The sequence below is a fragment of the Rhipicephalus sanguineus genome, chromosome 2 (assembly GCF_013339695.2).
Source record: "Rhipicephalus sanguineus isolate Rsan-2018 chromosome 2, BIME_Rsan_1.4, whole genome shotgun sequence".
Classification (NCBI taxonomy): Eukaryota; Metazoa; Arthropoda; class Arachnida; order Ixodida; family Ixodidae; genus Rhipicephalus; species Rhipicephalus sanguineus.
In genome coordinates, this window is record NC_051177.1 from 72,477,390 (window position 1) to 72,491,359 (window position 13,970).

Consider the following 13,970-nt stretch of genomic DNA (forward strand, 5'->3'; position numbering starts at 1 on the left):
CGATCGTCCTGTGTATACCTGTGCGTTCGTTTCGTGCGTCCTTCTTTGTGTTTGAGCATCGCGCTTCAAGTGTCGAGCTGTGAACGTTGTTAGTTCGCGCTCGTCCTGTATGTGTTCTTTTCGTACGTCCTTTGTGCTTGAGCAGCGCAATGCACGTTTCGAGCTGCTTGCCGTTCTTTGCGTGACATTCCACTTTGTTGCTATCGCATTCATTGCTTCTCCCTTGCAGCGAAACTGTGACTCTTTTATTTGTATAATTCGGCTAGCGGACTTTGTATGCGAAAGGAGCAAATAAATGCCGTTTTGTTGGTTTGCATTACGGTGAACTGCGCACTTTGTTTCTTGAGCACGAGAGATCCTACAAGCCCCAATGGGCGTCTGAATCAGTTACCTAGTCTTCGTGCATCTCTGCGCCTTACCGGCGTCTTCCTCTTCTGCCCGCAGGTTATGCCATCCATAAAGTATTTGAAATAATGAATGATGCTGTACTCATTCTTTACACTGGCAAAATGCATATACGTGGCCGCATATTTTTCCTTTGCAGCTCGTCATGCAGTATTTGTACAAGGGCGGCTGCGAAGACTTCGACATTGACCAAAACGACGTGCTTGAGGTGCGTATACGTGCGTCGTTTATGACGTCACAAGGCTTGCGCCATTCTTAACCATCGTTTTATAATGATCCATTGGTTACTGCACTCACAGCGAGCACCCAGTAACGCTAGCTAGCCCAGAATGTTGGGAGCAGCCCCCCCCCCCCCGAAATTTTGGCGAAGTATGTGTTTTCACCAAAAATAAATAATAAAAATAGGTGTTTTTCTCAAAAAGTCAAGGTTTTCAGCAAGTGCCCCCCCCCCCCAAAAAAAAAAAAAGAATCTTGGCTACGTGCCTGGTTAGGGAAAACATAAACTTAGTGGTTGTCTTTGCCGACCTGATTGCTATCCTTTTCTGAGTATCATATGCATTTTAGTATAATTGCTGACGTTTGCCTCATTTATTTGTTTGAAGATACTTTTTGTCCGAAATTGGACTTGGGCAAGAGTGGTGAACGTAACACGTAAATACATCGTTACATTTTTGCAGTAGCACTTTGGTGCACTTACAGAACAAAAATAGGTACAAAATTTCCATTTAATAAATGTAACTTCAAAAGGTCTGTTTTACGAATTAGGGAAGGGACGCATAGAAAAACTACCTTTTGATCTCCTATTCCTGGACTTCCTATTCAGAAGAAAGCTCCTACTCTAGAGAGAGAGGGCATAAACATGTTTATCTTGAGTATCTAGCTTCAAAAGAGGCCTCTTTAGCCCACAATGCCTCGAACTCAGGCCGCGTCCTGGGCGCGCTCGCAACTATCCTTAGCTGATCCCCGAGGTCAGAGCTGGCGAATGTTATCTTCCGAAGTTCGTTGGTTTGGTAACGTTGAGGGGGTTAGTGGGGATTGTCTGTAGCCTCCTGTACTATATGTTGAAGGGACCCGAGTTCTCCGCAGAAGCGGAAATGCAGAATGAATTCTGTAGGTGTTAGAAAATTTATTTCATTAGATTTTATAAAAAGTTCTTACAAACAAGTAGGTGCCACATCGTACTATAATTCCGTGCTAATGAAAATATTTGTGAAATCCGTCCCTAATCTTATGTTGCAGCTCGATGGAATGTGAGCATGAAGCCTCGCATATTTTCTATATTTACGAGAAATACACGAAGTGCATGTTCGGCGGTATAGTTATATATCTACAGATTGCAGTGTATGGGACGTTATACTTGTGGCAGAAATTTTAATACTATTTAAAGCATTAACTGGGGATAAGATTGAACAGAATGTGTTGGCGGGCTAGTTGGTGAGAATCCATAGTGCTTTTTTTTTTGCGCAAAAAACGACACTACAAGAAAGAAGACAGAATACAGCGCTGTGTTGTGTCTTCTTCCTTGTGGTGTCGTTTTTTGCGCCAAAAAAAAAAAAAAAGCACGATAAGATTCAAGTTACACGTTTCATAAGAAAAATGGATGGTACCACGTGTTGAACGAGATCATGGTTATACGTTAAAGTTTCTGATCATAGCTAGAGGGAGTGCATTGACGAAGCACAGCATCACCTAACCTTTGAATACACGTATCACTTCGCGTTGTTTTTATTATGCTTGACCCTAATTCAATGTAATTACCAATGCATGATGTTTTATAACACTACATGTGTCGGTGACGGGAACAAACACCTTATGTGACTTATTATGCATGGAACTTGTGCGTCTTAGCAAGCTCAGCGGAACAAACACAAAAGAAAGAAAAACGTAGACAGGACGGGCGCTAGCGCCCGTCCTGTCTACGTTTCTCTTTCTCTTGTGTTTGTTCCGCTGCGCTTGCTAAGACGCACAAGTTCCACACCCACCAACTAGCCCAAATTTCCTCGTTCAGTTATTATGCATGACTCTAATTCAATGCAAGACCGACGCATCATGCTTTCTGACATCACATGTGTCGGTGATGGGAACTGGGAACACCTTATGTGACCTTTAGTACTGACCTTCGAGTGATCTCACCATGTACCGCGATGTCTCAACCACACAGCTTCTCACGGCGGCCACATTCTTCCAATTGGACGGCCTCGTTCGCTTCTGCGAGGCGCGCTGTTCCAAGTGCGTCGACCTGGACAATGTGGTCGCCACGTACGTACACGCCAAGGTGTACAACGCAGTCCAGCTCCTGGAGTACTGCCAGGGTTTCCTGCTCCAGAACCTGGTCGCGCTGCTAAGCTACGACGACGGCGTGCGCAAGCTGCTGTTCGGCAAGCGGTTACACAACCACGACGTCCTCAGCGGCTTGCTGCTCACGCTTCAGGCCAGGGTCAAGCAGCGGGTGGCCATGTCCAAGTCTCTCGCCGGAAAGCGGGCTTCCACCGGCCACGATGCGAAGATGAGACTAGTCGGTCCCAACAAGTAACTGAAGGCCGGCACAAACGTCCACTCAGCGGAGATAAGACGATCAAGGTGAAGTTCAGAACTAAATGCCGTACGTGTTTATGGATGGGCTGGGTTCAGTCCAACGAGGCACATGCCACCAGTTTTCTGTAACCTTTAAAAGCTAGTGATAGATAGTGAACGATAGGAAATGATAATCATGATGGTGATGATGATTACAGTTCACGAAGGAGGTGCCCACTAAAAGGGGTGATGCAATAACGGTGCGATGATGAACGAACAAGGAAAAATAAGAGAAATTTAGCGCACGTGCCAACATAAACAGCACAGTGAAGTGTCTTTGCTTTCAGAAGTACAGGGGTGCGTGTAAAGCACGGTGTAAGAATATACTCAGGTGATGACACTCTTCCCCCAACGCATGGGAAACCGCAATCCGCGCGCGTCCAGATAATGTTCGGGTTCTTATCAGATGACTTGCAGAGGGCGCTATGAAAAGCGGGGCAGTCGTCTCCATAGCAACGCGCATGCTGCTGATAACGTGCATTTTTTTGTGCCATTTTGCTGGATAATGTGCAACCGCCAAGCGGCGTCGAGGGGCGAAATCGAGAGAGCAACAGGAGAGGGAACGGCGAGAGCGGCGGCGATGACGCAGCACCACCGTGATTCGGCTACTCGCGGGCGCTCTCCGCCTCAAGCCATTAGATGGCGCACCGCTCAACGGACCGACGACCGAACATTTTCTGGCCGCTTAGGCGCGCGCAGTGTCAACACCTGAATATTCTTACACCGTGGTGTAAAGAAACATGAGAGAGTTTTAGTTACACAGATAATACTGCAGTGACTTACGCCAGTTTCCACCAGATGCTCTCATCCGCAAACGATGGAAAGCGTGATAGAGAGGTAATGGCGAAGTAGCACCAACTATATGTTTTTCGTCTGACAAGAAGATTGACGGGCCGCAAAATTGTTTGGATCACATTTTTCACGGGGTAAACTAATAATTTTTGATCGACTCCCATTTTCTATGCTATCAATGGCAGTCTGTCAGTAAACACCACACAGGCATTAATTTTACAGAAATCTCGCGAGGTGGTTCTGGTTTAAAGGGACCCTAAAGGCAAATAACAATTTATGTCAGAGTGAAAGCCCAATGTATGACAACTTCTAAAACGGCAATATTATCAACAACAGTGCCCTACTTACCGAGAAATTAAGCGAATGGTGCACAACGCCAGTGCTGCAGCAAGGAAACCGGTGTGTCTTTTCACTGGGTGCCGTGGAATGAACCCTTACGCTCGATGTGGCTTAGTGTCATGCCATTGCGTCAGTGTGCTGAACAGTCAAAACCTGTGCGTGTGTGCTCGCTGCGGGACTGCGGCAAGCTTCGATGGCTTCAATGGCCGTTGTTGCTACTGTGGGTCCCGCTACTTCCGCTCTGCTGCTACTAGTGTCGGCGGACGCGCAGTAAAAGCGGGCAACGTTGGGCACGGCAGCAGTGACGTATGAAAGTCGTATTTTCAGGCGGGAGATTTGAAGCGCGCTAACGCGATGCGGACCACTAAAAACGTGATTTTATTTCAAAATAAGCACTTCCTTGGCATAAAAGTAGCACTACGAGGTTTCTGGACCGCTATTTCAACAATCAACGTCGACTTAATGTTTGCCTTTAGTGTCCCTTTAACATTGCTTTCTCGACGTTCTTAAGCAAGTTAGGCTTGAAGATGACCTTTGTATGAGTTTTTGACACCATGAACGCCCCCTCCCCCAACCCCGGGCCCTTTCGCTCTCTCTATTCATTTGGACGTATGAGAGGGGATTGAAAGAACCAGGTGTGTCGTATATTTCTTTAAGATTTCTGGGATTATCTGGCTTATCCTTGTACTGTGTGAACTCGGGTCAATATCTTGGATCTTGTTCCATTGCAGGTGTAAGCTGTGACTTGAAGTCTATGCATCATAAGATGACATCCTGCCTCAGCTCTACCACTGTCACTTTGAGGAAAGCAAAAAAGAATGAAGAAACTGGCCACGATGCGACTCGCACACATCAGAATACTAAAGATGGCCGCCACCTTGTGAACTTCTACGCATCGTGCACAGCTTCCATGGACGTCAAGAAATATTCAAGTGTACAAATGCGAATACTGCTTCCGTCATGTTTTCGAGAACCAACACAGCTGCCCAGCGTGCCTTAGTAGTATCAGTGAAGCGAAAAGTGAATATGACTCATGTGTTCAGCATCTCATGCAGTAGAAGACTGTGTAGTAACACTGCCTTGTGTGGGAGCGACATGGTCCCACTAAGTAATGCGCTAAGGTTTTGCGGTTTCACTTGCTTCACACTTAGGGCGAATGTCTTCAGTGCCTTGACAACCTCCACGGAGGAAGCCAAGGCTACGCATCTACGACTTGGATCTGTATGCCTCAGCAGTGGTCTCGTGAATCTCTACACGCCCTAAGGCTCTGCGCTGAGTGTGTGTTTTCCTGTGGACAACGGTGTACATGAAGGGATATTTTGTCCGTTTTTTTGCACTCGTCTTCTTTGCTGAGTCTTTGTGAGAACATTTATTCTGTCTCGCTCTTCACAAGCTCTCTTTGTTGAGTCTGCATGGAGACTGTGCTCCTACGAGACCTTGCGTTTAAGCTCCTAAGAAGTGACACAAAAGTATTGACCATGACAAGGAGGAAAGCTTGATCGCGTCTCTACTCTTTACCATGGCGACGAAAATCCTGTTAGACATTCTAAACCTATTTCTGACGTAGTAAGATGTAACAAATGTAATCCGGTATAATAGCTAGGACTTTCAGAAGTCCATGAAAACAGTAACTTCGCGACGTGGTCGTCACGGCGTGTCCGAAGTGCGCCTCAGACATTGTGTGTATTTTGTATGTTCTCTTTAATTACAACTTTTTCGGCTTGATACTTTAAAGCACTGGGACCAACGTAGCTGTCATTTTGGACTGCGAAATGACTTCATAGTGCCATGTTGTGATGGGTTACCTTGATGTGTTCATGTGCAAAAGTGTGTCGTTCTGAGCTGCGTCGCGGTGTGCTAAACCACTTCTCAATAGTGCTAACGTTAGCGTTCGCTTCGCGTTTCAGTATCGTCGTTCTAATTAAACTTCGTTCATTGGTTACAGACACCGGTTAGGCATCAGTGCCATATTACGCGATTCGTCCACGGGCTCGCAACTACTCGCTATATTCTGACTCTGTCTCAGGGTGACAGTAGGAGTGTTACTGGAAGTGGAATCGATCTACGTCAAGTTGCAGCTGCATCGTAAAATAACGCTTTGCTTTACAGGCACCACTCCAGCTCTTTAGGCCACCGCACCTCGTGCGATTGCCGTACCATTCCCGCGCATACTCGATATGGAAAAAGCTAACGCGCACGCATTCGATTATTGAGCCGATAATGGTATACAGATACATTTTAACGGTTCACCTCCGTCACCCTGAGAAGGGCATCTTTAAAACCAACAGTTTTTATTTTTATGCAGCGCAGATGAGAATGAAAGATGCAATGGGCACAACAGAAGAGCACTATTATTGAGCCATACTTTAGTGGGTGTTCTGATGTCATTAATGTGTTTTCTCTGCTTCCTTAAAAAAGAGAATGCGCAGTTTTAAATATAGATAGCTTAGAAAATAGCTCGCGCTTTCAGAGACATGTTGAGTACGTGGTCCCAAAGCGCGCAATGGAGTCGATTGAGAGAAATGCGTCTGCATCAACGAAGAATTGCATGCCTCGCGAAAGCGGCGGGACCTGGTCGATGTGTTCGCTGATCTTTTCCTGTTACGACGATGCTGTTCAGGAGGCTTACGCCGTAGTAGCTCGTCAATGACTTTGTTCTTACCTCTGATGTTGTCCTATGGAGGCTATGCGTTCCAATTTACTGGTTTTGCAACGCTTCGTGTTTTTAACAATAACAGAACAAATTGAAGAACGCCCGAAGAAGATTACTTTATAGACACTAGCATTCCGTATGGGACCAATATTTTGTTTTCAGCGTGCCCGAATTTGTTGGAATACTTTTGACCAGTTCGTGTCTGTTATGCGGACTGTGATGCTGAAAACCAGTCGCGCTAACTTTGCATCCGCAATTAAATGGGAACATAATGGGTGCCGAAACGGGTGGGGATCTACGGTGTCATGGTTCTCTTGAGTTTGTAAGTAGGTTCCAGTCTGTGCTGCATAATTTAGTGCAAACGAAAATAAGAAATTTATGTCCTCAGTTACCCAGGCCTGGCAGAATACTCGTCCGGAGTTGTGTGTGTTATGTGTGTGTTCTGTGTGTGTGTTAATATTTGTGCATATTCTAAACAGTGACGAGCATATCTTTGTCGGTGCCTTCGGGAGCGTTGTGGAGTGCTCTCTTCTCAGTGCTGAAAAAAAAATTTCTCCGGGTCAGTCGTTGAGATGTTCATTCCGTACGACTTCGCAGCTTGTCAGTCCGTGGGGAACCATCAGTAATGGGATTGGAAATGTTTCAGTGGGCGTGGCGTCCACACCGACACATTTTGGGAGTCATGTGTGGTAGGTTTAACTTTATTAGATGAGAACCTATGGCAAGTTTCTTCTCGTTAATGAACAAACTCATTCAGGATAGTTTCTAAGTTTATTGGTAAAAAAAACCAAAAAACTAGCCAATCGATTTTACTGCAGTGATTATATTTCTACGAACCATATGTAACAATATATTTTGCAGCATCGTATCAGCTTTGGAAGGGTCCACGGGTCGGTCTTAAAAGGCATCGATGGAGAATTGGGACTCCATTTATTTATAGGAGGCATTTCTTGGGGCCTCACCGTGCATTAGAGCATGTGGTGCTCAATTGTAATCGGTTTTCAGTTTCCATGCTGTTTTCTAATATTTCACACACAAGCTACCATTTGACTCTTAATCTTTCTTTATTGAAAATCTACGTCTTCTCTATAAAGAAATTTCTTCCGGTGTTGGTAGTTTTGGTACGTCAAACACTTGTAGTGAAATGTTGCGAATGACCTTTTTTTCTTTTTGTAGTCACCGGTGATACACGTTGACAAGAAATTCCCTGCGTGTGCGCTTAGCTATTCCTTCGTAGATGATGACTGAAAAATACTGCAATCTGATCTTTACAAAGGATGTTTATTTTTTCCGCCCGGTGAAAAAAAAAAAAGATAATAAATGAACATTTTTCTGTTTCCCATCGCGAAAACAAATTTTTACGTGACTGATAGCGAAATACGGCACAGCATTACTAACGACGCTAAATAAAAATATTTACGGACGACGGCCCACACATTCTCAGCTTGAAACATTTTTGTAGGCCAGTTTACTAATACCTCTTCGATCATCTGTCTCCCATCGACCAGTATCTTTTAACCATTTTAGTGAAGCTTTCAGGGCACTTCTCGATGGTTCATATGCGAACGCTAGCATTCATCATGGGACCAATGAATTGTGTTCAGCCTGTCTTTATGTTCAGTGGCCTTTTTATGAGAAACGTTTTTTTACTATGTATTTACAAGTGGCATATTATGTTACTGCAACGTAACGTTTTCTTAAAACGACCGGCACGACAATATATTGCCATGTGGTCTCATCTAATATAAGTGGGACAAAGAAACGAGTTGCACATTCACTCATGTTCATGTTCATGTGCCAAACGAAGTTCAGCTTAAGAGCGTTTGCCTAATACATGTCACTTTGCTTTACATGAGCCCGCGTCACCAGGGACTATTTAATCACATTATCATCTCCCCTAGCATATGTTGCATAGCGCTTTACCTTAAAACAATTATGTATTGCGAAAACTGGAACACTTCTTGTTGTTTGTAACTAGGGTACTGGAAATAGCGAGCACGTGCTTACAATAAGCGTGTTAGTGAACTCACCAGTCGTGCAGCTTTAGTGCCATACAGGCAGTTTGCAAATACAACGAATTGAGGTCATGAACGAAACTTATGTGTGCGTTGAAATCACAGGAGTTCATTCTTTTTAGCAATGATATGGGTATGTTAAGGAGTTCGAACGACATAAAAGGCCGACCTTCGAATTCAACTGTGGACGACATTTGGCTATGTTAAAGTCGCGTTGCGAATTAAAAACAAAACAACAAAAGGCAAAAAAAAAAGAACGAACGCAAATTAGCAAAAGGGCTAATGAAATATTGATGCGAGAATTTTTGGAAGGCGATACCTGCGAAGAAGTTGACAAGGGTTCACAGGGATTCTTAGGTGAGCTAGTTGGTTCATGAAAATTATGGCAGGACAGCGCAAACTACGGGACAGTGAAGCACAATGTCCCGCAAAGATCACTATCCCAGCTCCGTGTATTGCAAGGATGATTTAAAAAAATGCATATTTTTTGAAATCCTCCTTGGTGTGCTGGTGTTTCACCGTCCCGTAGTTTTAGCTGTTATGCCATAATGTTAATTTAAATACTTCGCTTGCACGTAGTAGGCCTATTCGACGATCAAATTTCTCGTTAATAACAGCAATAAAATTGCTGGTTAAGAATATTAACCGAAGGTTATTTGCGTCATCGTAAAAGCTAACCGGTCTACATCAGCCTCTGCTCAACACAACCTGTGCGAGTGAAGTTAAGTATATGCTACGAAGAAGTGACTCATTAGAGAAACTAAAAAAAAAAAAAAAATACTCACTAATGTCGCGTGAAGGTGTTCACGTCCCCGCTGCGCATTATTTAATTTTTTTAGTAATATTTAATTTACGGTGGTCACTGAGACAGCCTTGTTGGCAAACTACCTCAATGCGCTTCTTCCGCGCCATTTACTCATTTTTTTTAATACTTATACGAAGCGCAGTAACCGCACGCGCCGTGTCGAAACTTTGTACATAAGACACCACTGTTATCCCACCGAAATCAGATCTGTGTTTAACTTAGACAAAAAATGTCGTAACGATCATATTCATGACTTAGAGCATCACTACTGCGCTAATTCAACCACCGAGGGGAAACGGTAGATAGCTTTGTATATTGCTTTTCCATTTTTTCTTTTCTTTTTTTTTTTTTGCACGTGCATACAATAGTATTATTTGCCGTGAGCGCTGCGTGTTTCCTTTTTTTGCCTGGAATTGTATACCACTATCTGGCGAAAGCCGAATGCGTGATGGCTACAACACGGACACTATACTCACGTAACCATTATGTCGGGAGGGAGGGAGGGAAAGAATGATTTGTGTAAAGCGTCACATAAGGTTCTGTTTGTTTTGTGTGCCCGTACACATTTTGTCGAATACACAGAGTTTGTTTTACGTGCAGTTTTATTCGATGCATGTAACATGTCCCTTAGTTTCGGAGCTTTTCTGCACGGAAAAGTGAGTCATCATAAAAAAAAAGAAATAACCGCAAATACACAATCCGGAGCTTGTGTGGCTCTCAATACTTTTTTTTATCACTGAATGGTATTTGAGTAACAGGAATAACACCAGTTTTCGACACCTGTGAACAGAAAATAAAGTGTTTTTTCAAGAATGTATTTTCCATGCCTTGTTATTCCATTGTAGTGAACGCACATTCTGAGGGCCTGCGTCGCTTGTGTCCGGCGCTGCTCTGCGAATTACTCAAGGTAATCGCGTGTGCTCGCTTGCCGTGACGATGTGCTGCAGCAGTTATCGCCAAATTTGTACAAACAAAATTACTTCTTTCAGGCGTTCATTTTTTCTTATTCTTTTTTTAATTACTCCGGTGGCGAGGTCGTTACCAGAGACACAACAGTGACCTGGCCACGACTGAAACGCGACTTCGTGCTCTTTTGTGATCACGTGGTGGTGGGTTTATTGGTATTTTCTTTGCAAGTTGTTGACAGGACTCTGAGAGCAGAGCTGACAAAAAGGTTTCGTTGGATAACATTTCCTGCTATTAATTCACTTCTGAGCAACACCTAAATAGCGTCTCGGAGGTGGGAAAGCTCCGAACCCATCCATCTCTTGACGTTAAAAAATGTGGAGTCGAGTGATAGTGAGGGGATGCTGCGTCTGTGTAGCTGGCCTCAGTGGAACAATCATCAGCGTACATGGGAGAATTGAAGTCAGAAGCACGTTGTATCAATCAACTCGTTTGTCTCTAGGCAGAAGCTAGCGGGTAAGCCTTACTTTATCTTAAAGGGACACTGAAGAGGAACAATGAATTGGTTTAGATTGATAAAGTGTGCTCGAAGAACTCTTGTGTAGTTCATTTCACCACCATAGGTTTATTATTACAGCGAAAGCTGTTATGAGATCATTTCACCGGCCGTTTTTGGCGCCGTAGTTGTCCGCCGCCGCCGCCGCCGCCGCCGGTGTCCGTAACCAGTATCGCTCGAAATAACCAGTAACCAGTATCGCTCGAAATTCCAGGATGGAACGATGTTAGAACCTGGGCCCCCTGCGTGGGAGCCCAGTATTCAACCTCTGAGCCATGCCGGTGCTTGAAACTGCTTTGCAAAAAGGTCCTATACAGGCTTCATGTCGAGAAAGAACCACATTAGCATATGCAATATAGCATGGTAGAAGAGTAAAATAAGCACCAAGCGTCGCACAACGCGAATTCTGTAACCAGGCGTCACACAATGCGAATTGCGCAACGAGTAGGTTGTTGAAGGCTTCCAACCCATTACAAAGGGCTTTGCCATAATTCTTCATCGTCATCAGGCACAGCATCAACAAAGTGCGCATAATGCCTTACATGCGTTTAGCAGGTACCTCGGTTCTCCGTAGAATGACGAAAAATGGCACAGTGCCTGCTGCCCTACTCCTCAAAAATTACAATGATTTATAGCGTAGTGGGTTCCTCGCAAGTACACTTGTATTGGTTGCCAAGGAAGCCCATCAGCGCATAATCCATTTCCTCGGTGTGTCAGTAAAATTACAATGATTTAGAGCGTAGTGGGTTCCTCGCAAGTGCACTTGTATTGGTTGCCAAGGAAGCCGATAAGCGCATGATCCATTTCCTTGGGGTCTCAGTAAAGTTCTTCGCCTCGTCCCCCGGCTCTCTCCCACGTCAACAGATGTTATACAGCAAGACGGGAGAGGGAAATAGCGACCGGGCGTCACCCAATGCAATTACATAACTGGTGGGCCGTTTAAAGCTTCCGACCCATTACAAAGGGCTGAGCCATAATTCTTCATATTCATCAGTCGTCGCGTCAACAAAGTGCACATAATGCCTTACAGACGTGTAGCTGGGCCTCGCTTCTCCGCAGAATGAGGAATAATGACTTAGTAGGTGCTTCCCAACTTCACAAAAATTGTGATTTATGGCGTAGTGGGTACCTTTCTAGTGTACTTGTATTGTAGCCTCAAGAGAGCTTACAATGGGATCGAGAAACGCCGCTCTTCCAGCTTTCGCTGTGACGGTGCTGCGGTTTCAGCGCAGGCCTGGCGTTTTTAGAGGAGAAAACCAAGTTCAAAGTTTCATTTTCAAATTTCGCGCCGAACTTTGTAATTCGTGACGTAAAAGATTTCAAAGAGCATTTAGCGTATTCTGGTGCCACTGGCTCGACGAAATTTCCACAAACTCGTTATGTCAAGTCTCTGGCCCCCTCAGAGGACAATGTACTTCTATTTAACCGATTAGGAACTACGTAGGCCTAAGCAGGCGCCGTCAAAAATATGTGACGTCACGGCAAATGGTGCGGGAATTTCAAGGTGGCGTCGCCACCTGTATTTTCTTCTTGCGCGTTTATTAAGCGTCCTCTCGCAGCAAGCGTGGTGTTTTTGGTATCGGAAGACTACTTTACTAATGCGAGAAAAGTCGTTTTGCTCTTTAGTGTCCCTTTAAACATGCGACGGAAAGCTTTATTTCGACTTTCTGTATTCGCCATTAGGCTAGTAAAGTACTGAGGGTCACAAATAAAGTATCTCCCCCTATCTGTGGAAGACTGTGGACAATGGCCCATGTCACTGTTCCGGCAAGGGAGTGGTGGTTCTACTACACCCGTGCAATATGACTAGTTAGTGTACTCAGAGAGGGAGAGAGGCCGGTTAATATGAACACACAAAACGCACGCTAGCGCTTCGCAAACATTCGTAAAGTCCAGTTGATTTTAGGAAGTCCAATGAGGCTTTTGTGGCCTTGTCCACCTAAGTGTTGTACGGTGTTGAAGACTTTCATTTTCATGAGACGGGCAGTGAAACAGGAGGTGTTCGACAGTGTCCTCTACAGCGCGCTAGTGGCACTCGGTGTTACCGGCCTTTTGAATCTTCAGTGAATACGCGGTGGTGAACGCAACACCCAGGCTAAACGAAGCCAGATTATGTGTTCCCCTGGGAAAGACCATATAGCAGCCGCAGTCTCAGCGATGGTTCGGGAGAATGCAATCGATGGCGAGGTGTGCGACACTTCTGCGATGTCATACTGTGTGCTACCTATAGCTGAAGTGCTGAGCCACGTCAGTCCCTAATGAAGACATAAAAACATGGCTTGTTCATTTGCATACTTTCCTGGAAGCTTCAACGGCGGGGCGCTTGCCGGCGAATCACTTGACAACCAACCACTGAAGCACGACGCTGTGCTCTTTTCTGAGCGCATGGTGTTACTTTTCGTGTACGACTCTAAATAACCTAAACGGAAACGCCTTCACCATCGACAAGCTGTTGGGACGATGAGTCCATAGGTGTGCGTATGGTTCCCCATTGGGGGGGGGGGGGGCAAAGTCTCATCATAGCGCCTCCCCCCCCCCACCTCAATTGGTCTGCTTCTTAACGGATGCAGAAACTTTATCATGGTCGCTCGGAACCCGCTCTAGCACGTTGCGGGCCGCTCCCACGCCGGAAAAAAGACCAAGTCTCTTTGCTGCGTAGCGATAAAAGAAAGATGAAGATGAAATGATGACGTGCTTCTTACAATGGCCTGCATTTGGTCCCGGGCTTACCTGCAGTAAAACAGATGGGAAGTCAATGGTTCTCGGAATGCAACATCAGGAGCCTTCGGTCGCCAGTGTCGTCCAAAACCTTCCTGGCCATAACTGAGTAAACAAATGGGGCAGATATTGCGCCCCCCCCCCCCACTAGGTGATCAGGGGGAGGGGGGCGTTCTGCCCTGTTTTCCTCGTGCGCACGCCTTTAGA

The 13,970-nt window shown here is 45.1% G+C and overlaps 1 protein-coding gene across 1 annotated transcript in view; it reads left to right on the plus strand.

Annotated features, from left to right (window-relative positions):
• Positions 1-2,975, plus strand: part of LOC119383172 (ankyrin repeat and BTB/POZ domain-containing protein 2) — a 60,676-nt gene extending 57,701 nt beyond the window's left edge. The window contains exons 15-16 of the mRNA XM_037651197.2: positions 545-613; positions 2,567-2,975. Coding sequence (XP_037507125.1) covers positions 545-613; positions 2,567-2,938 — 441 coding nt within the window. The 3' untranslated portion in view covers positions 2,939-2,975. The remainder of the gene's footprint in view (positions 1-544; positions 614-2,566) is intronic.
• Positions 2,976-13,970: the final 10,995 nt, after the last annotated feature.